This window comes from Manis pentadactyla, chromosome 6, assembly GCF_030020395.1.
Source record: "Manis pentadactyla isolate mManPen7 chromosome 6, mManPen7.hap1, whole genome shotgun sequence".
In the NCBI taxonomy this organism is placed as follows: domain Eukaryota; kingdom Metazoa; phylum Chordata; class Mammalia; order Pholidota; family Manidae; genus Manis; species Manis pentadactyla.
In genome coordinates this window covers 142,439,654-142,463,729 of record NC_080024.1, presented here as the reverse complement: position 1 = coordinate 142,463,729, position 24,076 = coordinate 142,439,654, and the positions used below count along the sequence as shown (strand labels likewise).

Genomic DNA, 24,076 nt, shown 5'->3' with positions numbered 1-24,076 from the left:
TAATGCTCATCACCCAAAACAGTACATATTGTGATGACTTTCTGTCTCTCCTTTAACCCTCATGTAAGTCACTTACTTGTCTGCTCTGTTCACTGCTGTTTTCCCAGTGCATGGTAGGTGCTCAATACTTGGTCAATGAATGAATAACAAGACCTTTCTGTTCCAAGAGTCGGTGGTGTACACACTGAACATATGCGCAGGGTGCGCGGGTGGAGGCGTGGGAATGTAGGAATGGCTAGAAATGAGGGGGGCGCCCGTTGAGTGTACGGGATTGAGGCCAGATGCCTTCCTTGTCAAAGTGCGCAGATAGACTGACAAACCCGACTGTGCCAACCTTCCAAGAAATGCATTTGCCAGACTGGCCTTCACTTTTCCTAAAGCTCTCACGTTAGCAGTATAATGTTTGCTTTCTGGTTCCACCTGTCAAACTCTGTTACATAAACATGCTACAAAGATAATTGAATAATTATGTCATTCACGAGTGTCTAATATATATATAATTACTTTACTTATTCCCGAAAACAAAGCACAACAAAAGATCGGCACAGATGTGCTAGCAACCTGGAGAACGAGACACCAGTATCCTCATATAAAGTAACAGTAATGGAAATGTCTAGAACGCCCTCTGCTAGGCTGTGGCTCCAGTTCCGGCCTCGGAAGGGTGGCAGATGCACGCAGGGCATGCGAACAGGGTGACCGGTCACCTGCGAGCGCGGTGGAAGCGCGTCCTCTCTCACCCAGGGCACCGCCTTTTGGTGGGCGGCCCCCGCGAGGGGCGTGTCACCAGTGGCCCCGCCCCCAGGCCGGCCTGCGGAGGAGGGGCGGGCGTGCAGCCCGGGCGCAGGGGCTGCCTCGAGATAAGGTGGCCCGTGGCCGCCGTGGGGGCTCCCTGGGCTCGGCGCCAGTGGGCTTGACTCCTGAGCGCGCCCCGCGGGAGGAACCGAGGCCTGGCAGACGCTGCCCCGGGAATGCTTTCAGGCGGCGCAAACATGGCTGCGGCCCTGCGAGCTGCGGGCGCCTTGCTCCGCCATCGGCGTAAGTGGGGCTGTCGGGGCCGCCGCCGAAGCCGGGGTCCCTGGGACGGCGGGGACAGCAGGCAGCTCGCGCCGGAGTCCCCACACCGGGGGGCTGGCGGGAGCGGCGGCGGGCTGCGCAGGCAGCAGCGCGACCGGGCGAGGCGCGGCGCGGAGAAGGGACCGGAAAGGGGACCTCCCCAGGGAGGGGCTTGAGGGGGTTCCTGGGTCCCGTGCGGGCCCCGGGAGGCCGCTGGGAGAGGGCTCGGAGTCCGTGGGCCAGCTGGCTGGCCGTGAGCAGTGGCTGCATTTCTCAGAGCCTAGTTCTCATCTGTGAAGTCAGAATAGTGACAGTCACAGGGTGGTGAGGATTACGGGAGGGAGGGTCTGTGCGCGTAAAATGCCGGCTACAGAGAGGACGGGAAGGCATCATCTCCATCATCACCAAGGGAGTCTGGCCTGGGGTCTTTCCCAGGTAATGGAGGCCACAGTGTGCCCACGGCTGCTCCGCGCTAGCCCCTGACATCACACGGTGCTCCCTGTGCTTGGCAGCAGGACCGCCCGCGGCACAGCAGCTTGGGCTACTGTTTTCTAGAGATACTTGGAGAACAGATAAGACCCACTGACAACCCTACACGTTTCAGATGCAAACCATGAATGTAGGTTATGTCCACAGGATGAGCTGACGGTACTCTGGGTCAAAGACACACCTGGCTGGGACACTGGCGCTGTAGAACAGTGACCCCCTTGAGCAAGGCACTCAGCCTGGCTTGAGCTTTGGTAAAGGTAAAAGGAGAGAGGTGATACTTAATAGGCTTGTCAGGAAGATTAGCCCGTAGAGCCTGTTGTCCAGTGCCTGACACACAGTAGATACATGGAGACCCTCAAAATGTTCAGTTATTATTATGTAAAAGCCTGCCACATACTAAGATGCATAATTAACCCATTTGAGGGTGACTGGACACAGACCTTTTATTTTTCTGAGAAGTCCCCTAATTCACCTGGCATCTCCTAAGAGGGGGTGGAGAGAATCCACTCTGAATGTCCGTATCTTATTACAGGTGCCTGTGTTGGGAAAATAATTACGATCATTCACTGTACGATGAAGATCAGGTCACCATGGGCACTGGGAGACAAAAGGCATTGTCTTTTTTTTTAGATAATTATTTTTTATTGAAGGGTAGTTGACACACAGTATTACGTTAGTTTCAGGTGTACAACACAGTGATTCAACATTTATATACATGATAATTCTAGGTACCAGCTATCACCATACCAAGTTGTTACAATATTTTGACTATATTCCTTATGCTATACATTACATCCTGGTTACTTATTTATTTTACAATTGGAAGTGTGTATGTATTTTTTTTTGTGTGTGTGAGGGCATCTCTCATATTTATTGATCAAATGGTTGTTAACAACAATAAAATTCTGTATAGGGGGATCAATGCTCAATGCACAATCATTAATCCACCCCAAGCCTAATTTTCATCAGTCTCCAATCTTCTGAAGCATAACAAACAAGTTCTTACATGGAGAACAAATTCTTACATAGTGAGTAAGTTACCTGGTGAACATTACAAGGGCAGTCATCACAGAAGCTTTCGGTTTTGCTCATGCATTATGAACTATAAACAGTCAGTTCAAATATGAATACTCATTTGATTTTTATACTTCATTTATATGTGGATACCACATTTCTCTCTTTATTATTATTATTTTTAATAAAATTCTGAAGTGGTGGGTAGATACAAGATAAAGGTAGAAAACATAGTTTAGTGTTGTAAGAGAGCAAATGTAGATGATCAGGTGTGTGCCTGTAGACTATGTGTTAATCCAAGCTAGACAAGGGCCATAAAACATCCACAGATGCAGAAGATTTCTCTCAGAACAGGGGTGGGGGGGGCGGTTCTAAGCCTCACCTCTGTTGATCCCCCTTTTTCTCATCTGATGGCCCCCCTGCGACTGTGCCTGTCTTAGGTTGTTCCTCCCTTGAGGAATCTTACCCGTCTCTGGCTAATCAGTCATCTTCCGGGGCCATACAGGGAAATGTTAAGTTGGTAAGTGAGAGAGAAGCCTTACTGTTTGAAAAGGTTAGCTTTTTACTTCTTGGCATATTTATGCCCTGTGGCTTCTATGCCCAGCATTTGTCTTGAGGTATCTTTACCACTTGGAAGAATTATGATACTCGGCAAATTCGATATGAGGCATGAATTCTATTTAAGGGTTGTAGTTAGGAAGGAAGAAGAAAAGCTATAGAAGTAGCAGGCGGAAGAAAACATGGGAAGATTGATTATTTCTTTGACATATCTTCTTGTAGAGTAACTTCAACATGTATAGGTTTTAAACTACTAATTAAATTGCACACACACATTAACATAATAGGAGTATAGTTACATAACCAAAGCATACCTGTAATTACCAGCCATCTCCAGTGAAACCAAGAAGACCAGTTAGGCACCTTAGGCATTTGTGAAAACTTATCTATAATATGGTGGGTATTGTCCAACTGAACTTGAACAGTCTGAGAGAAATCAGACAAATTAAAATCACCCATTCCTGGGGACTGTTCACATCCCATATGTTCTTTTAACAGTAAATAGTCTGTAGTCGTAAGATTTTGGAGCGCTACAATTTGCACTTCTCCTAATTCTTGATTGAGTTCCAACAGTATAGATCCAGTCAAATTTGTTGTTTTACTGTATGCACAGGCCAGCTTAGATATCTCCTTCTTCATTCCCATGGCAATTCCAGGAACTGGTGGGATGAGTGCATCTACACCTGTAGCAGTGCGTGGATCTTTGTTGGGGTTTTTTGATGATCATCTTCTGGCATGAGTCTTCCAGAGAGTGCTGATGTTGGAAGCTCTTTTTCATATCGTATCTTAGTTCATTTTCGGGGTAGCCAAATTAGGCTTTGATCCTCTGTATAAACACAAACAGGCCTTTTGCCTACACTTTTATATGCCCTTTATACCCTTGTGTAGAACTCACTGGAGGTCCCCACACAGGAACTGCCTTTTTTTTTTTTTGGTATCATTAATCTACACTTACTTGACGAATATTATGTTTACTAGGCTCTCCCCTATACCAGGTCCCCCATTTATACCCCTTTACAGTCACTGTCCATCAGCGTAGCAAAATGTTGTAGAATCACTACTTGTCTTCTCTGTGTTGTACAGCCCTCCCCTTTCTCCCACCCCCCCATGCATGCTAATCTTAATACCCTCCTTTTTCTCCCCCCCCTTATCCCTCCCTACCCACCCATCCTCCCCAGTCCCTTTCCCTTTGGTACCTGTTAGTCCATTCTTGAGTTCTGTGATTCTGTTGCTGTTTTGTTCCTTCAGTTTTTCCTTTGTTCTTATACCCCACAGATGAGTGAAATAATTTGGTATTTCTCTTTCTCCGCTTGGCTTGTTTCACTGAGCATAATACCCTCCAGCTCCATCCATGTTGCTGCAAATGATTGGATTTGCCCTTTTCTTATGGCTGAGTAGTATTCCATTGTGTATATGTACCACATCTTTATCCATTCATCTATCGATGGACATTTAGGTTGCTTCCAGTTCTTCGCTATTGTAAATAGTGCTGCAATAAACATAGGGGTGCATTGGTCTTTCTCATACTTGATTGCTGCATTCTTAGGGTAAATTCCTAGGAGTGCAATTCCTGGGTCAAATGGTAAGTCTGTTTTGAGCATTTTGATGTACATCCATACTGCTTTCCACAATGGTTGAACTAATTTACATTCCCACCAGCAGTGTAGGAGGGTTCCCCTTTCTCCACAGCCTCGCCAACATTTGTTGTTGTTTGTCTTTTGGATGGCAGCCATCCTTACTGGTGTGAGGTGATACCTCATTGTAGTTTTAATTTGCATTTCTCTGATAATTAGCAATGTGGAGCATCTTTTCATGTGTCTGTTGGCCATCTGTATTTCTTTTTTGGAAAACCGTCTGTTCAGTTCCTCTGCCCATTTTTTAATTGGGTTATTTGTTTTTTGTTTGTTGAGGCGTGTGAGCTCTTTATATATTCTGGATGTCAAGCCTTTATCGGATGTGTCATTTTCAAATATATTCTCCCATACTGTAGGGTTCCTTTTTGTTCTATTGATGGTGTCTTCTGCTGTACAGAAGCTTTTCGGCTTAATATAGTCCCACTTGTTCATTTTTGCTGTTGTTTTCCTTGCCCGGGGAGATATTTTCAAGAAGAGGTCACTCATGTTTATGTCTAAGAGGTTTTTGCCTATGTTTTCTTCCAAGAGTTTAATGGTTTCATGGCTTACATTCAGGTCTTTGATCCATTTTGAGTTTACTTTTGTATATGGGGTTAGACAATGGTCCAGTTTCATTCTCCTACATGTAGCTGTCCAGTTTTGCCAGCACCATCTGTTGAAGAGACTGTCATTTCCCCATTGTATGTCCATGGCTCCTTTATCAAATATTAATTCACCATATATGTCTGGGTTAATGTCTGGATTCTCTAGTCTGTTCCATTGGTCTGTGGCTCTGCTCTTGTGCCAGTACCAAATTGTCTTGATTACTATGGCTTTACAGTAGAGCTTGAAGTTGGGGAGTGAGATCCCCCTACTTTATTCTTCTTTCTCAGGATTGCTTTGGCTATTCGGGGTCTTTGGTGTTTCCATATGAATTTTTGAATTATCTGTTCCAGTTCATTGAAGAATGTTGCTGGTAGTTTCATAGGGATTGCATCAAATCTGTATATTGCTTTGGGCAGGATGGCCATTTTGACGATATTAATTCTTCCTAGCCACGAGCATGGGATGCATTTCCATCTGTTAGTGTCCCCTTTAATTTCTCTTAAGAGTGACTTGTAGTTTTCAGAGTATAAGTCTTTCACTTCTTTGGTTAGGTTTATTCCTAGGTATTTTTTTTTTTTATGCAATTCTGAATGGAGTTGTTTTCCTGATTTCTCTTTCTGTTGGTTCATTGTTAGTGTATAGGAAAGCCACAGATTTCTGTGTGTTGATTTTGTATCCTGCAACTTTGCTGTATTCCGATATCAGTTCTAGTAGTTTTGGGGTGGAGTCTTTAGGGTTTTTTATGTACAGTATCATGTCATCTGCAAATAGTGACAGTTTAACTTCTTCTTTACCAATCTGGATTCCTTGTATTTTTTTGTTTTGTCTGATTACTGTGGCTAGGACCTCCAGTACTATGTTAAATAACAGTGGGGAGAGTGGGCATCCCTGTCTAGTTCCCGATCTCAGAGGAAAAGCTTTCAGCCTCTCGCTGTTCAATATAATGTTGGCTGTGGGTTTTTCATAGATGGCCTTTATTATGTTGAGGTACTTGCCCTCTATTCCCATTTTGCTGAGAGTTTTTATCATGAATGGATGTTGAACTTTGTCAAATGCTTTTTCAGCATCTATGGAGATGATCATGTGGTTTCTGTCTTTCTTTTTGTTGATGTGGTGGATGATGTTGATGGACTTTCGAATGTTGTACCATCCTTGCATCCCTGGGATGGATTCCACTTGGTCATGGTGTATGATCCTTTTGATGTATTTTTGAATTAGGTTTGCTAATATTTTCTTGAGTATTTTTGCATCTGTGTTCATCAGGGATATTGGTCTGTAGTTTTCTTTTTTGGTGGGGTCTTTGCCTGGTTTTGATATTAGGGTGATGTTAGCTTCATAGAATGAGTTTGGGAGTATACCCTCCTCTTCTATTTTTTTGGAAAACTTTAAGGAGAATGGGTACTATGCCTTCCCTGTATGTCTGATAAAATTCTGAGGTAAATCCATCTGGCCCGGGGGTTTTGTTCTTTGGTAGTTTTTTGATTACCGCTTCAATTTTGTTGCTGGTAATTGGTCTGTTTAGATTTTCTGTTTCTTTCTGGGTCAGTCTTGGAAGGTTCTATTTTTCTAGGAAGTTGTCCATTTCTCCTAGGTTTCCCAGCTTGTTAGCATATAGGTTTTCATAGTATTCTCTAATAATTCTTTGTATTTCTGTGGGGTCCGTCGTGATTTTTCCTTTCTCGTTTCTGATACTGTTGATGTGTGTTGACTCTCTTTTCCTCTTAATAAGTCTGGCTAGAGGCGTATCTATTTTGTTTATTTTCTCGAAGAACCAGCTCTTGGTTTCATTGATTTTTGCTATTGTTTTATTCTTCTCAATTTTATTTATTTCTTCTCTGATCTTTATTATGTCCCTCCTTCTGCTGACCTTAGGCCTCATCTGTTCTTCTTTTTCCAATTTCGATAATTGTGACATTAGACCATTCATTTGGGATTGTTCTTCTTTTTTTAAATATGCTTGGATTGCTATAAACTTTCCTCTTAAGACTGCTTTTGCTGTGTCCCACAGAAGTTGGGGCTTAGTGTTGTTGTTGTCGTTTGTTTCCATATATTGCTGGATCTCCATTTTGATTTGGTCATTGATTCATTGATTATTTAGGAGCGTGTTGTTAAGCCTCCATGTGTTTGTGAGCCTTTTTGCTTTCTTTGTACAGTTTATTTCTAGTTTTATGCCTTTGTGGTCTGAAAAGTTGGTTGGTAGGATTTCAATCTTTTGGAATTTACTGAGGCTCTTTTTGTGGCCTAGTATGTGGTCTATTCTGGAGAATGTTCCATGTGCACTTGAGAAGAATGTGTATCCTGTTGCTTTTGGATATAGAGTTCTGTAGATGTCTATTAGGTCCATCTGTTCTAGTGTGTTGTTCAGTGCCTCTGTGTCCTTACTTATTTTCTGTCTGGTGGACCTGTCCTTTGGAGTGAGTGGTGTGTTGAAGTCTCCTAGAATGAATGCATTGCATTCTATTTCCTCCTTTAGTTCTGTTAATATTTGTTTCAGGTATGTTGGTGCTCCCGTATTGGGTGCATATATATTTATAATGGTTATATCCTCTTGTTGGACTGAGCCCTTTATCATTATGTAATGTCCTTCTTTGTCTTTTGTTACTTTCTGTATTTTGAAGTCTGTTTTGTCTGATACCAGAATTGCAACACCTGCTTTCTTCTCTTTGTTGTTTGCATGAAATATCTTTTTCCATCCCTTGACTTTAAGTCTGTGCATGTCTTTGTGTTTGAGGTGAGTCTCTTGTAAGCAGCATATGGATGGATCTTGCTTTTTTATCCATTCTATTACTCTGTGTCTTTTGATTGGTGCATTCAGTCCATTTACATTTAGGGTGATTATTGAAAGGTATGAACTTATTGCCATTGCAGGCTTTAAGTTTGTGGTTACCAAAGGTTCAGGGTTAGCTTCTTTACTATCTTACTGTCTAACTTAACTCACTTGTTGAGCTATTATAAATGCGGTCTGATGATTCTTTATTTCTCTCCCTTCTTATTCCTCCTCCTCCCTTCTTCATATGTTGGGTGTTTTGTTATGTGCTCTTTCTAGGAGTGCTCCCATCTAGAGCAGTCCTTGTAGGATGCCCTGAAGAGGTGGTTTGTGGGAGGCAAATTCCCTCAACTTTTGCTTGTCTGGGAATTGTTTAATCCCTCCTTCATATTTAAATGATATTCGTGCTGGATACAGTAGTCTTGGTTCGAGGCCCTTCTGTTTCGTTGCATTAAGTATATCATGCCATTCTCTTCTGGCCTGTAGGGTTTCTGTTGAGAAGTCTGATGATAGCCTGATGGGTTTTCCTTTGTAGGTAACCTTTTTTTTCTCTCTGGCTGCCTTTAATACTTTATCCTTGTCTTTGATCTTTGCCATTTTAAGTATTATGTGTCTTGGTGTTGCCCTCCTTGGATCCCTTGTCATGGGAGTTCTGTGTACCTCTGTGGTCTGAGAGGCCATTTCTTCCCCTAGTTTGGGGAAGTTTTCAGCAATTATTTCTTCAAAGACACTTTCTATCCCTTTTTCTCTCTCTACTTCTTCTGGTATCCCTATAATTCGTATATTGTTCCTTTTCGTTGGTCACTCAGCTCTCTTAAAATTCTTTCATTCCTGGAGATCCTTTTATCTCTCTCTGCATCAGCTTCTCTGCGTTCCTGTTCTCTGTTTTCTAGTCCATTAATGGTCTCTTGCATCTCGTCCATTCTGTTTTGAAGTCCTTCCGGAGCTTGTTTTATTTCTGTATTCTCCCTCCTTAGTTCTTGCATATTTCTCTGCAAGTCCATCAGCATGGTTATGACTTTTGTTTTGAATTCTTTTTCAGGAAGACTGGCTAAATCTATCTCCCCAGGTTCCTTCTCAGGGGAAGATGTAGCAGATGCTGAAGCTGTCTGGGTTAGTCTTGTCTGGATCATATTTTTTTGCCTTTTCATGTTGACAGGTGCTATTGACTGTCAGCTGGGAGGGCCAAACTTTTCACCTGCTACTGGCCTTTCTTTACTGGGACAACTGCGACCCCTAGTGGCTTGTGTTGGGTAATTGCGTGTAGGCTGGGTCTTTGTGTCTTGCCCGGCCAAAGTGTAGGAATTTTCGTTTCTGTGGGCGTTTTGCCTTAGGCTGTTTCTCTGTTTTCGCAGCGCCGGGAGGGGTAATGGACGGCGGGGGGCGCTGTTTGGCTGTTTACCTCCATGAGGGGTCTCAGAGATGTTGCCGAGGGGGTTAGTGCGCCCGGTTTTCCCTGTAATTTCCAGCCACTGGGCTGTGACCTGTGTTGTTTCCATCCAGCTGTTAAATCCCTGTCCCTTTAGGACTTTCAAAAAGCCCTCACTTTTGTTTGTCCCAGGGGCATCAGCTTCGGCACCCGCTCAGAGGTCTTGCTGCCCTGTTTCCCTAGTTTCCAGCCCTCCATGCATGCACTGTGTCTGCGCTCTGGTGCGGGTGGCTGGGGCTGGGTGTTCAGCAGTCCTGGGCTCCCTCTCTCTCCTGCCGGGAGCTGGGGGGAGGGGCACTCAGGTCCCGCGGGGCCGGGGCTTGTATCTTACCCCTTTCACCAGGCGCTGGGCTCTCGCACGTGTGGATGTAGTCAGGCTGTTGTCCTGTGTCTTCTGGTCTCTCTTTTAGGATTAGTTGTATCTGTTGTATTTTCAAAAATATATATGTTTTTGGGAGGAGATTCCCACTGTCCTACTCACGCCGCCATGTTGGCTCCCAGAAATCATTGTCTTTTTAAGAAGAGGAATTTCGGTGCCAGTAATGGGGATGAAAGAAGTATCAAATTAGTCTTTTCTTTCATTGACCCCCTTCTGTGGCAGAGAAAGTCTGACAGGCTCTCAAAATCTGACAGATTTGAGTACATGAACAACAATCTGAGAAACTAAATGAGCTGTCCAGGTTATAAATAACCAGGTGGAAGGATTTGGGGACCAGAACAGAAGCAGAATTGAACTCTGATTGAATTACAGACTCTGATTTTAAGATGTACTTATAATTCGTTTATCATCTCATTTGATATGAAGGGATTAACATGATCAGGGTTAGAAAAAATTGAATAGTATTTCTGAAAACCAATTCTGAAAGTGTTAACATTATAGAATTAATGTATTAGAGAATAAGAATCTCTCGGGTGGGCCATTACTATATATACTATATATTTTTTTGTCAGAAAATCAATAGAATAATGAATTATTGTTTCCTTAGTGCCTTTTTCCTTCCAAATTTTCTACACTAAGCATATGTCTTTTGTCATTAGAAAAAAAAATTTTAGAATGATAAAAAAGAATATCAGTGTTTAAAGACATTAGAGCATTTTGGCTACATACCAGAAAATAAGTAATTTTTTTAAAGTCTCCCAAGTGTTTATAGTCACAATATAGAACCATTTTTGCTGTTAATTTTTCAAATGGTACATATTTTTATAATATACATATACCTTTTGAAATAATCCTCATCTAGGTGATAGAAAAGGACTCTACTGTATATTTAAGTACTTGTATCTTTATGTCTTGCTTTTCTACTCTTCCTTGTCTCACCCTCAAGCATCCAAACCATTAAGTAATTGGGTTTTGAAGGACATGTTGACACTCATGAACTTAAGTCACAGGTATACTTTTGAATGATTCATCTGTTAGGCTTATCCAGGAGTTATGAACTTTGGCTTTCTTATATCACCTTCTCTTCTTCTGCATATCCCTGTGCTATAGCTTTTATTGTTGGTAGGCCTTCCAAAGGTAGACCAGTGTCCATGTAAAGCGTAGGGTTAGAATTATTGGTCTTAGTTCATAAGTGGGTAAGTCCCTACTTTTGAGAGTTCTTACCTCTTGCTTAACTACATGCCGTGTGCCAGGGACTGTTCTTGGGGGAACACAGACTTAAAACTTTTTTCCTAATCTACACAACAGCCCTTCACAAACAGCCAAGGCAGGGTTGGCCTTATCACCACTTTACAGATGAGAAAATTGAGGCTTGGAATAGCTCAGTAGGTTGCCCAAATACTGCCACATCGTACTTGTTTGATCCTATCTAGGATTTCCACTCAGACTCCGGCTCTAGAATATCTATTTGCTATACCGCAGAATGCTGCCTGTGCCTTCAGATGTCTCCTCAGCTGTGAGCTGAGTGTGTTCAGAAATCTCAGTTGGTCCTCTCTTTGAATGATTCCTTTAAACTCCCTTAGCCAGGTGACTGATGATCATTTGGTAGGAGACATTCTTTGTTTCTCTAGAATCTTCTGATCCTAAGTGGAGAGGAGTGTTTTCTTAGAGAAGTCCTTGTGAGTGGGTGTATTAACCCTACACTGAGTGGAAAGGGTCATTATTAGCATCATAACCCTTCTCTGAGAAACTTATTCAGCCACAGAGAAGACAATTTTGAAAGTAGAGGACATGGCAGTGGTTTGGTAGCTCAAATGCTACCAGTTCCCAAATTGTACTAGGAAATTAATGTACTAGTTGGATAATCTAGTTTCACCCTCACTTCCTGCCCCCTGCTACCCTGTTTTTAAGCTTCAAAGGAGGAAATCTAATTACTAGCAGTCAAAATATGTAATGCCAAAGTTGTTCTGATAGCCCATAGAATCTGGTATAATCTCATTCATAGAACGAATTGTAGACATCACAGTATGATTGAGAACCTGGTTAAACCTCATGCAATTCAGAATTGAACTTACCTAAAATAAGGAGATGTGAGTTGGTTTGAGACTTCATTTGAGTAGAATTGAACTTCTTTATGTCAATCTTTGCACTTCCACTTTGAGTTAATAAGGACTGGTCAGCACAAGCTCACGTAATTGGCTCTGTTGGGAATGTGCACCATCTGGATAGCTGGAAATCTAAGTGGCCTGGAGATACCATTCTCCTATATCTTATAGACATGCTAGGTGATAAAAAAAATCAAAGCAGGTGTACTCCCTGTGCTCTAGACACTTGGAAATGAACCGAATGCCAGCACTAATCACGTGTGGCAGATGCCATGCTGAAATCCTCCCAAGGGTCATCATTTCACAGCTGGGAAAACTAAGGCTCCAAAAGATTATAATCCGGCCCCAGTCATACTACAGGTAAACGGCAGAACTGGATTTAGAGTCAGATCTACTGGTCTGCTTCCCAAGTTCCCCACCAGGACACCTTTGACTCATAAGTAGGGGGACGATAGAGGGAGACAGATACCAAGCTGGTATTGAACCTGCTGGTGTGAGAATGGGAAAAGGAGGTCAGTGTACAGTGTGGGGCACGGCAGTGACCCCTGTCCCATGTTGCCATCTGCAGTACCTACTGTATGACTTTGGTTTAATTTCACTGTGTGTTGTCTAAGGATGAATGCTCTTTCTGCTACAACTGAATATGGCCCGTGAACTTCTCAAGTCAGATGGGTTTCCCAGGCCCACAACTAACTCTTGTGGGTCCCAGGACAAGAGTACAAATGGAGACCCATATGTCATATGTGGGATAGCAAGCTAACAATCTGTGGTCTGTTCTAGTCCCCCACACTGACCAGTAGACCTTTATAATGACCTGGAAGAATGAACTCTCCAACTCTTCAAAGTTCCTACAGAAATGTGGCCTTGGGAGAGTTGCCTCTGGCCTGAAGGCTTTCCTGCTTCTCCTCCCATTGCTGGCTCTGTCCTGCATTGCAAAGAGCCTTCTGCATACCCAAGTCTGTGTTCATGCTCCCCTCTTGCCTCTGCAAACAGCTGCCTGTTGGCTGCCCTGCAGGTCAAGAATTGCGTACACGGATGGTGCAATTTGCCCTCAGAAAGGTGGATCCAGGAAAGAATCCTGTGCAGACCTTGGAAGTGGGTGTGGGAATTCTGGGGTCCTGAAAACTGGGAGCCTGATCAGGAATTGGGGACTCTAGGGGTTCCATGAATCCTTAGCCGTGAAGACTGCAGTAGGAGGGCCAGAAAGAGCCCTTGGAAGCAGAGTTGCCCCTTGTCAGGGTCCAAGATCAATACTGAGGTTCCCAGCACTGGAGAAGGTTTCTAGGCAGATGAGAGATCTGTGCACTGGTTGAAAACTGGCCCAATTTCCACTCCTTAAATCACTGGCACTTAATCTTTGCGGTGAGGGCAGGCTCCTCACCTTTCATATAAGCGGCATGCTGCCGTCAGTAACTTTCAGAACACAGTGATTCTCACGAGGGATCATATCAAAATCTGCCAACACGGGGAGAGGTGTGTGGTTTCGAGAAGCTCCCATGCAGGTCCTGATAAGCCATGCTAGGGGGCGCCATGACGTCTCATAGAGGTCTCAGCTGCCTTCACCTGCCTGCAGAGAAATGCTGGGAAAATCACCTCTGTTATAGCACCTCTTAAAATTTTAAATCCAGGAATTATGCCCTGAGGACCTCTTCAAAAGAAATTACTTTCCAGCTAGATTTCATGCTGCCACTTTAATTTTGTCACAGTGGTGCACGGCAGCTCGAGGGCCTATCAGCCATGGAGGTGCTGGTCGGGTGGAGCCACAGGAGCAGCCGCCACAGAAACAACCCAGCGTGCCAGGAGCCCCAAACCTCAAGTTCAACCAGGGAAGAGGTATGAGTCTAACTGTATGTACCAGTCAGGATTTCTCTTTGTTGATGCACATACCAGTGGATCCGAGCTCCCTTTGGAGGAAAGGTACTGGGAAAGTCCAATGGAAGCACTGGTATGTTATTTTCTCGGCTTCCTTTCAATAGCTGTTAAGCTATGATTTCATCCCTATGAAGGTTCTAAATAATTTTTTTGAATTTTTACAGATCTTTAAATTTTAAATTAAAAAAATTTGTTTCTAGCTTTATTGTGGTATGATTGACCAATAAAAATCTCACAGGGCTTTTGTGAAAGGACACAGTTGAGTACAAACAGTCTGAAAATCCTGTAGGAATTTAGTTCTGGAATATGTCACATGACACTAATTGTATGTTTGCTGGAAATGTATTTATGAACCTAATATAATAATACCCATGACATGTATGTCCTGTGCAGGACAAAGAATAATCTACCAAGAATTTGTGTAATAAACTCTACCATTGTTTTCCATCTGTTAACACAGTGATCATAACTATTTATGACATAATAGGATGTATTTTTGTTGAAGAAATGAAGAGCATGTCCCATACCTCCCCTCTGCTGCTGGGCGGATGTCAGCAGGCGTGGCCTAGTGGCCGGGTGTCCTCTTCCTCTTCCGTAACAGGAGCCACAGCTGCTCTCAAGTTTTCCTCTGGTACAGGGGCGACAGGAGCCTGGAAAGGGCAATTATTTAGACAAGTACATAGATAGAAATAATGCACATTAACACTAATGTGAAAGAAAGAGTAGCTGTGAACTTTGAACTCCTTGACCTTGCTGCTAGACCAGATGGCCAATGAATGTTAAACAGCTGTGAAAATAAAATGGCCTTATTCGGTGTTTGTTATTTTTTGCTGTGTGATCGTGGGTACATTGACTGAGCACTAAGTGAACTGAGGTTTGTTGGAGACAGGGCGTTGGGCTTGGACCCCAAATCATCTCTTTTCAACTCCCTGGAAAGACTGATTGTGGCGGTACAGACCCATTCTGTCCATTCTCTCCATTCTGACAGTGCACAGAGTGAGACACTGTCTCTCCTCACTCCTCGTGGTCCTTCTTCTCTCACCTCAGTCACGGTACAAAGTGCTTTAGGAATTTAGGGTTTAGGGTAACCCGAAGAACTGATTCAATGTGGAACCCTGGGAGAAAAATTATTTCATTACTGTATTATCCTAGTGGCAAAAGTCAATGATAAAGCCTTCTTCAGCCTTAATATTAAAGATTTCAAATTAAAAATCTAAAAAATACAAATTCTGTTAAGTAACTCTGTATCATATTCATACAGAAGAAATAGGTTCATTTTAGAAAATATAGACAGGCAAAAAAAAAGAAAGAAAAAAATGTACTACCCAGTATTTTGTCATTATATGTGTAGCAATATTTACTTAGCATATATATATACCAGAATGTGACAGTTGTGCACATATTACTTTTATGAATTCCTCTTTATGTTTGATAATATGTCTACCATATAAATATAAATATTCTCCACTATTTTAGTAGCCGAGGAGTATTTTATGAAATCACAATTATTTATCCAGTCCCACGTTATGGGGCACGTACGTTATTCTAGCTTTTAAATGTTGCAGATGATGAAGTGAAGAGCATCTCTGTGAATCGTTTTGTGATGCCAGAAACCATGAAGGCCTTGTGCTGCTTAGTGCTCAGACTGGACTAGGTAACAGCATGCAAGCACTCCTAGACCCGGGGTCAGCAAACATGTCTGTAAAAGCCTACACAGTACCATTTGGTCTCTTTTGCTTCTGTTCAACTCTGCCATTGTATTGTCGGAGCAGCCATAGAAAATATATAAGGAAATGAGTAGGAACTGTGTTCCAATAAAACTTTATTTATAAAAACTGGCAGGATGTATGTGTGCGTATTTGGCTCATGGGCTGTAGTTCACCAAATCCTGTTCCAGAGGTCCTATAGAGCCTCAGGACAATTACACCTGGGGAGTTTAAGGAAGAGCTGGAATTTGCTTTTTTATTTTAATGCCAACTGAATACGATATAATAGAATTATTCTGTTTTTTTAATTAATTGATGAGCATGAGTTTCTGATATGTGCAATTAATAGTTCAAAGGAAAAGCCTCATATTGAGAGTCCCAGAAGATAAAAATGGTGAAATAGTGAAAGAAGTTTTAAATATGTTATGCTGTATATGCTTATGTTCAAACAAAGGAAACTTGGCCATTCAGACCTCAGTCTCAGATGTGCTCTGTCTGGAGGGGAGAAGAGACAGAGGCACTTGACTAAAGCTTTGCACTTCATATTCTGGAATAGAGGGGTGTTGGAACAAGGCTGACTAATGCTCCATTCATCATGCACAACACAGTTTTGAATCAAGTGCACGCGTATTTAGGTATTTTCAAATCGTGTGCATCTCTTTCATGTCTAAGATCAACATGGTTGCAAAACATCCTGTTTAACGCCACTCTTGTTCTGAGCTCAGATGTTATAGATGAAAAACAGTTCTAAATCTCGTTTGCACATTGATACCCTCTGTGGTTTAGGTAAGTCTCTTTGACTGGGGTTGCTTAACCAGTAATCTGTTAGCTGGCAGCAAGCCATGGGAAAATTTTCTTAATTTATTGTGAGTCACAGGTTTTGAGGGTAAAAGACAGGATCCCAGAAGAACACTGGTGGTTTAAGTAGAAAGATTAGGGTATATTACAAATTCACAACATGATGCATCTGGAATTTTAAGGCATTGAGAAAAGAAAACTGAACACCAGTTTGTTAATACATTGATAGGATTCTAGTCCAAGGGTGTCAAAAAGTTACAGAACAATGACATCTCTTTGCAACGGGTGTAACAGACACAGGTGTGACCAGCACTGCCCCTGCCGCCCGAGAGAGGAAGGCTCCTTCTCAGGAGAGGCCGTGAGAGGGGCTGGGGCCAGGAGCGCAGGCCAGCGAGGCCCCAGCACGGACAGTTAACCACTTGCAACCCCAGAGGTATAATGAATTTCTCTTACAAAAATCAAGGAAAAACTAGTATGAAGTCTCAGAATGTCCTGCAGTCGAGAGTTTCACATAACTGTTGTTATTGTACATTGTTATAATTGTTCTGTTTTATTACTATTGTTAATCTGTTTTACTGTGCCTAATTTATAAATTAAAGTTTATTATTGGTATGAATATGCATAGGGAACATTGGTGGGGGGTTTCTTGGAACATTCTCCCCTGCAGATAATGGCGCCTGCTTGTATTAAAACCACTGAGCAGTACAGTTTAAAATGGCACATTTTAGGGTATGTGAATTCTATTTAAGTTTTTACAAATGCAGAAGGAAAAAAAGAATGAGTGGAAGGAACCCTCCTTGTCATTTAGTTTCCACCTTCAGACTCTTTCTCTGCCATTGCATGGCTGCGTGTTCCCAGGGACACACTGCACACAGGCCCCCAGTTTTCCACAGTCCCATCCCAGCCTCTGACCTCATAGTTCTAATCCATAGTCATGGTCTCTGGTGGCTTCCAGAAGCAATGCAGGAAGCACTTGGTCCCACTCCATCTCTCCCCTGGTGAGGTTTAAGGATGGAGAACTTGTCCATCTCACTTGAGCTGTGCAGACTCCAGAGCTGCTCTGGATTTTAGACGTTCACATTTTTGCATTGTCCTTTTGTTTTTTCAATTTCCCAGAAGCTGCCTGACTTTCGTTTTGTCTCTTCTTGCTCATTCAATGCTTCATTCTTTAGCCTGGAACTAATTTGAATAAGTAAGAGTAATTTCTTGCAGGAATTACCTACACATTGAATTTAGACGAAGGCTAGACAGCTGAATGTAAAGTGAGAAATGTAGTTTATTGTAGCAGGAGACACTGAAGAAGGAGTAAAGGCAGGCTCTGGAGAAGGAAACAGAGTAGCAAAAAATAACTTAAGTCAGTAATAATTTAATAATTAAAGAGAAGAGAGCAGATAAAAGAATGAGAGATGGGTTGGTATTGTATGTGGAGGTCTAAAATTACAGGGAAACCAAAGGCTTCTCTACTGTGTGGGCCAGGTCATGCTGAATGACTCAGTGCACTACCCGTTGAATTCTCAGAACAACTTTTGAGGTAGTTGGTGGACTCTGTCTTACAGGTGAGGAAACTGAAGTCTGGAGAGATCGGGTAACCTGTGTGTCCGTAAGGCATTCCCCTGAGCAGGGGCTGCAGCCCCAGGACAGCTTCAGGTTTATACCTTAACTCTCAGTGTCTAAAGAATGGAATCTTTGTTCAGGGCTGACAGTGTAAAAGAGAAACATTTTGAGCCCAGTGAAGACCTATGCCTTGGGTGGTGGTAGGAGAGGAAGGTCGGAGCAGATCTGGGACCATGCAGAACGGGAGGTCTCATGCGGTCCCAAATAGGTGGTCATGTGAAAAGATGTATAGGCTTTTCCCTTTGCTCCGAACAGATTGGGTGAGAGTTTGCTAGCTGAACCAAGATTCTACACGCGAGGACAATAAAAAGTGTTTACGAATCAACCACTGCATTTTATTTTACATAGGAAGCCCAAAACCGGAATATTATTGCTAAACATGGGAGGCCCTGAAACCCTCGGAGAAGTTCACGACTTCCTCCTGAGGCTCTTCCTGGACCGAGACCTCATGACGTTTCCTATTCAAGAGTAAGATACGTATAAATACCTGTACTTATTCATAACTTGTGCGACGCATTTTGCCTCACGTGTATCTCAGCTCTGTAGTCTCAAAAACAACAGACGGTTGTGATGCGTGTCTGGTAGTGGCTGGAGCAGTGTTACTGTTTTCTGTCAGATGTAAGAAGGGTGTGATGTTGGGAGAACTGCAGGGGAGAGAGAAAGCGAGTTGGGGGGGGATTCTCCTTGAGGCCTTTCCTCCCCAGAGCTCTGAAACTGTCTGGACACAGCTGAAGTACCTGTAAGACCTTTGAAAGATTCATTTGTACCTGGCACTTGACGGCTGACTAACACTCAGGGAAGCCATAGTTATTATTCATTTATTCTGCGACTGTGGACTCTTGCTGTCCTGCCCTTCCTCTCATTCTTCCCTCCCTCTTTCCTTCTCTTTTTTTTTAAAATAGGTTTTTATAATGAAAATATACATACATGTGATTTTTAAAAAATGCAAATAGTATAAAAGTGTTTACAGTAAAAGCAAGTATCCTTTTAACCTTGGACTCCAGCTTCCTAGTTACCCTCCCCAGAGGTAAACATCCATAAATAGTATCTTTCTCTCTCTATATATATATAGAGAGAGAGAGAGAGATTATGTATGTATACACACACACACACACACGCCACATCCTTTTTTTACACAAAATGAATGTACTTAAGTGAATTATTTAGCACTTAGTCATGTATTTTGAAACTGTACAATGTGTTGTGGAGATTGTTCCACAGGTTTTACAGACCTGGCTCACTTTTCTCATTACTGTGAAATTGCACTGAATGGTTATATCTTTATTTAAGCAGCACCTCACTGATGGACATTTAGTTGTTTACAGTGTTTCATGTGGACATTCTTGTGCGTACACCTTTGCTCACATGTGCAAGTATGTCTATGGGGCTCATAGGCATTTTCTTAAATTAAGAGGAAGGTGTGCCTCGTAATGCCTTATGTGTCCTGGTTCCTGCTAGAAGGATCAAGAGGTATTCACATAGTGGCTGTCACCCATCCAGGGACTCTGCATGGGGGTCTGGGGCCCTCCGTCCTTAGAGCGTGCTGCCAGAACAGCATGTGGGCAGTCGTGGCTCTTTGTCATAGAGTGTCTAACTTAATTTCTCTCATCTGGGCCCAAAGCGCTGGCTGTGGTCAGCGACCTCAAGCTTCTGTTTTTAAAGGCTTCCTCTTCTTAGGTGCTTCTTAAAATTTTTCTTGTCTTCTTAACTGAGTAGAAAACGTTTCTGAGGTTGCTAAGGCAGAATGAAACCCACTTACCTACATCTTACATGATTTAGTAAGCTGGCACCAATCATCGCCAAACGCCGAACCCCCAAAATTCAGGAGCAGTACCGCAGGATTGGAGGTGGGTCCCCCATCAAGATGTGGACCTCCAAGCAAGGAAAAGCCATGGTGGAGCTGCTGGACGAGCTGTCCCCACACACAGGTACAGTGCTTCTTAATGAACAGCTCACTAGTTTTTTATGCCAGAGGAGTTGGGAAAGCAGGGCTGTTGGGTGCCAAGGGCGGCTCTGTGTGCTGGCAGCTCTCGATTGGAGGCGTTCCTGCACGGTGCATAGTCCCTTAACTCAGTTTTCCAGGCGTTGTCCTTTGTCCTTGACTGTGTAGCTCTTCCTGTTACTTCCTTACATTACAAGTAAAAAAGCTAAAGATTTGGAATATTAGTTTCACAAGTAAGTTTGAGGTATGTCTTAAGTTGAGCTAGGTTATAAGGAAGAGGCTATGTACCATGAATAAAAGGCTTGTATAGCTTTGCGCTGGAAAGAAATCTTTGGAAAATGGATTGAGGCTGCTGCTATTGCCTTTTCTTTCTGTGTGGATAGCTAATTAGATCAATATCTAGAGCAGAATCAGCTAGCTCTCGCTGCTACAGCCATGAGACCGACCAGCTTTCAGCTCCCGGCCTTATCACCATTGTGAGGCCGGTAAGTGCCTCCTCAGACGTGGCACTAGAAAGACGACTGCACACATCTGGTAACTGCCCTCTGAGAACCTCCAACACACAAAGCACGTGCAGCATGAAACACTAACTACACGAATGAACTGTAAGTGCCATATTTAATTGCATTCAAGATGCCACTGATTGCAGGACACACCATTGCTTTTTTTAATATATATATATATAGTATCAAGACACTAACAACTCTGCCAGTTAATTTTAAGACAGCATCTGTTGTAGATGCCAACCAGTAAGAGAAATGTTAGAAGAAAAAATGTGCATCTTAGGACACATGAAATCCTTTAATTTCAGACACATTTTAGAGTTCCAGAAACTGGACAGGAGTGTGACACAGTGGGGACCCTCAAGGTCAGCAGCCTCATGAGGCAGAACTGAAAGCATTTCCCTCTTCTCTGAGAAGCTGTCATCGAGCTCAGGCTGACCTCAGAATGCAGCTTCCCATCACACACAGGGACAACGGCGCTAGCCTTCAGCTCATCCTACTTGGAAAGTTGTTCAATTGTGCTTCTGAACGTGAGGTCTCTTTTTTGCCTTCACTTACGGCTAGGGCATTGCTTATACAGCCAGCCACGCAGGCCCCAGGGTATCTTTTGTGAGGGAATCTTGGCTGACCTTGACTCACAACTCCTTGATAGAAAGCAAAATCCTCTAGTCATGGACAGTTCATTATGATAAACCTGCAGCATATCTGTGATTGCTCTGCTATCTCCAGGGTGAAAAGGTAGTGGAAATATGCCATGTTTCCTGTTGATGTGTCATATAGTACCCATTATCATACAGGACTCTAGTAGAATTGTCAGACTTGAAAAAGTGCTTCCCGCCCCCCTCCTCCCTTCACAGTGAGGCTGTCAGGTTGCCCAGACCAGACAAGCCAGTGATGGCCTCCGCCTCCCAGGCTGGCCTGGATAAAGTCCTGTGAAATGACCTGGATATAACCCAGTGTCTCATTTACTATCAAGCATAGACTTTTTAAATATGTGGCCATTTCGTACAAAGAGAGGACATTTACAAGTATCTAGATTCTAGGAATAATCCCTGCTTTGGTAGGGACCAAATAATAATAATATCCACTTCATATTTTCGTAGTCAAAATTGCAGCAAGAGTTATGCTAAACCATCAGTTATTAAGCATTCTATGTTACAGAGACTTATATGAAAAAAGAAGTAATTATTCTTCATTATACCTTTTGGGATGTGTTGAGGGTATTCATGAAACACGTACCAGCTCAATGGCTTGCCTGTCCAGTCACTACTAATGTGACAGGAACTTGTCCTTCCTCTTTGCTCATTCCATTCACCCCCCTGCTAATCTCTCACTTCCCCACTCTTTCCTACATCAAGTCCCACAGCCATTCGTTCATCTTCCACCCACGCGGCCAGCAGATATTTCTAAACAGTCGCCATATGTCAGTTTAGTGATGATGGATGAAGCAGTGAATAAGCCACACACTTGCCTTCATGGAGCTGTTTCCTGGCACTTCACGGAGGCAGGGAGTATAAATTCTCCTGGAGGCTACTTTTGGTTTCTCTGGATGTTGGGAGCTTGTCCAGGACCTGTTCCTGGGAGGGCTTTGCCACTAATGACCTTTTGGCATATTGTCGTCCTCTGTGGCCCATGCTGGGGACCATGTGAGGCAGGCAAGTTGAATTGCTGCTCTCCCCTGCATGTTAGAATCGTGACCCCTAATGGTTTCAGCAGGCTTGCGCTGGGGGAATGGCAGTGGCGTTTAATAAGGCCCAAGACCACCTACTCATCATTCATTAGTGGTCCATTGAGTACCCTGCACTGCTTGACACTGTTACTCAAAGTCAAAAAACATGGTTTCTACTTACAAGAAGCTTCCATTGGGACCTTGCTATTGCAGGCCGGTTATCTCAGAGTCAGGGAGAGAATCTTTTGAAGACTGACTCGAGAGATGCTATTTAAAATGTGTATGATGATCACACAGGGTGTGGATGCAGGAAAAATGAAATAGTCTTAAGGTTTGGGAACTTCTTTGGGGGAACTTTGCATTGAAGACCAAGAAGATGACCAGCTGGGGCTCTAAGGCAACCTCCCTGAGAGGCTCGCCCCGATCACCACGTGAGAAGTTTCTTGCCCTGCTTCTCACACTTCACTGAGTAATTTAGGGAATATAGAAGGGAGTAGGTGGGATGTGTCACCATTTCATGAGAAGTACATTAAATAATGCACAAAATACATTAAAAATTTTTTAATTTAGTTATGTGGACTGTGATGCCTTTAATGAAGCTCAACTTAGTGTTACTTAGTAAAGTAATTCAGTTCTTTACAGGCTGCATAATAGGGAACTGTCTGCCCCAGGCCTGGCTGTGTGACTTCAAGCAGATTTTTTACCTTGTTAAGCCTCATCTTAAAAATGGGGATGATAGGACAACCCAACTCCTAGGATCACTGTGAATATTTAAGCTAATCCTAAAAGGCATTAGTATGGTGCGTGGTACATGACAAAAATCCAATAAATGTCAGCTTTTATTATTATCCATCATTGGCATAGGGTTCATGATCTGATACAAATAAAAAAGCATTACAGTATATCTATTTCACACATTTCTGTCCAAGAGTCATGTATAGATCAGACATTTGAACTATTGCATAAGCTAAATTAATAGGCTGGAAGTTAATGAAGTTTTACTGTTGAAAAATCCAATTCTTCTGTTCCTTGTTCCCTTTTTCTCAGTTCTCACCAAAGAGTGTTGGCTGGGCAGGCAAGGCTGGGCCAGTGAGTCATGTACTATGGGCTTACGGTGGCAGATGTGCCCTCCAGCTGTGGGGCTGGTGACATCCCAGGTGCTCCTCCCTCCCTGCAGTCCTGCTGGGGACAGCCGGCTGCAGGGCGAACCCCATCCCCACCCACAAGGGGTCTTGTGCACACTTGCTGTTTTCTCAGGATCGGCCCAGGTGGAGCACGAGCACATTTGTCACTTCTAATCTCTGTTTCTACAGGCCATCTTTAACTGAACAGGTCAAGCAAGCCTTGTCTGTTCTTTCTAGACTGTTTTACTCTCCCTTCCTTCAGAGTGTGGTCACCATCTGCCAGTATCTGTAAGGACAGCCTGTCTACCTCTCTTAGTCTGCAATTTTTGAGGAACTCCCAGACACTAGGCATTTAGGCTGCAACTTTCTGAAGCTGAAAAGAAAATGTGAGAAACTGGTTGACCTGCAGCACTGGGGGATCTCACCAGGTCAATCTGATAATAGTATTGTCTCAAAATAGATTAGAAAGCAAATCCCGGCTCAGCCTCAGCTTAGATCCCCAAGAGCTCCTAAGCAATGGCCTTGAAGATGTTGTGATAAGGACAGTATCAGGATGAGCCATGTAATCTTTGAGCGATCAGTCATTTGGAGTTAGCTTACAGTCATGCCCTCTGGTGTGTTTTAACTGTAGTTTGCCGTATCTTATGTAAGAGAACATAAAACCGTGCCTTAGAAGGACAGACAGCTGACAATGATGCCGTCTGAGCTCCTTCCTTTCTCTTTGCAGTCCCCAGCCAGAGAATATCCAATCAGCACCTCCTTCCCACGCACACACATGCTCCTATCTCCTTTCGAGAATCTGCTCCTGGCGTTGGTAATGTGCTTCCCTGGCCCA

General features: G+C 43.2%; 1 protein-coding gene across 1 annotated transcript in view; it reads left to right on the top strand.

Moving 5' to 3' along the window:
• Positions 1–861: 861 nt before the first annotated feature.
• The window catches only part of FECH (ferrochelatase), a 42,815-nt gene continuing 19,600 nt past the window's right edge, over positions 862–24,076 (top strand). The window contains exons 1-4 of the mRNA XM_057504216.1: positions 862–1,035; positions 13,720–13,846; positions 18,352–18,471; positions 19,783–19,931. Coding sequence (XP_057360199.1) covers positions 969–1,035; positions 13,720–13,846; positions 18,352–18,471; positions 19,783–19,931 — 463 coding nt within the window. The 5' untranslated portion in view covers positions 862–968. The remainder of the gene's footprint in view (positions 1,036–13,719; positions 13,847–18,351; positions 18,472–19,782; positions 19,932–24,076) is intronic.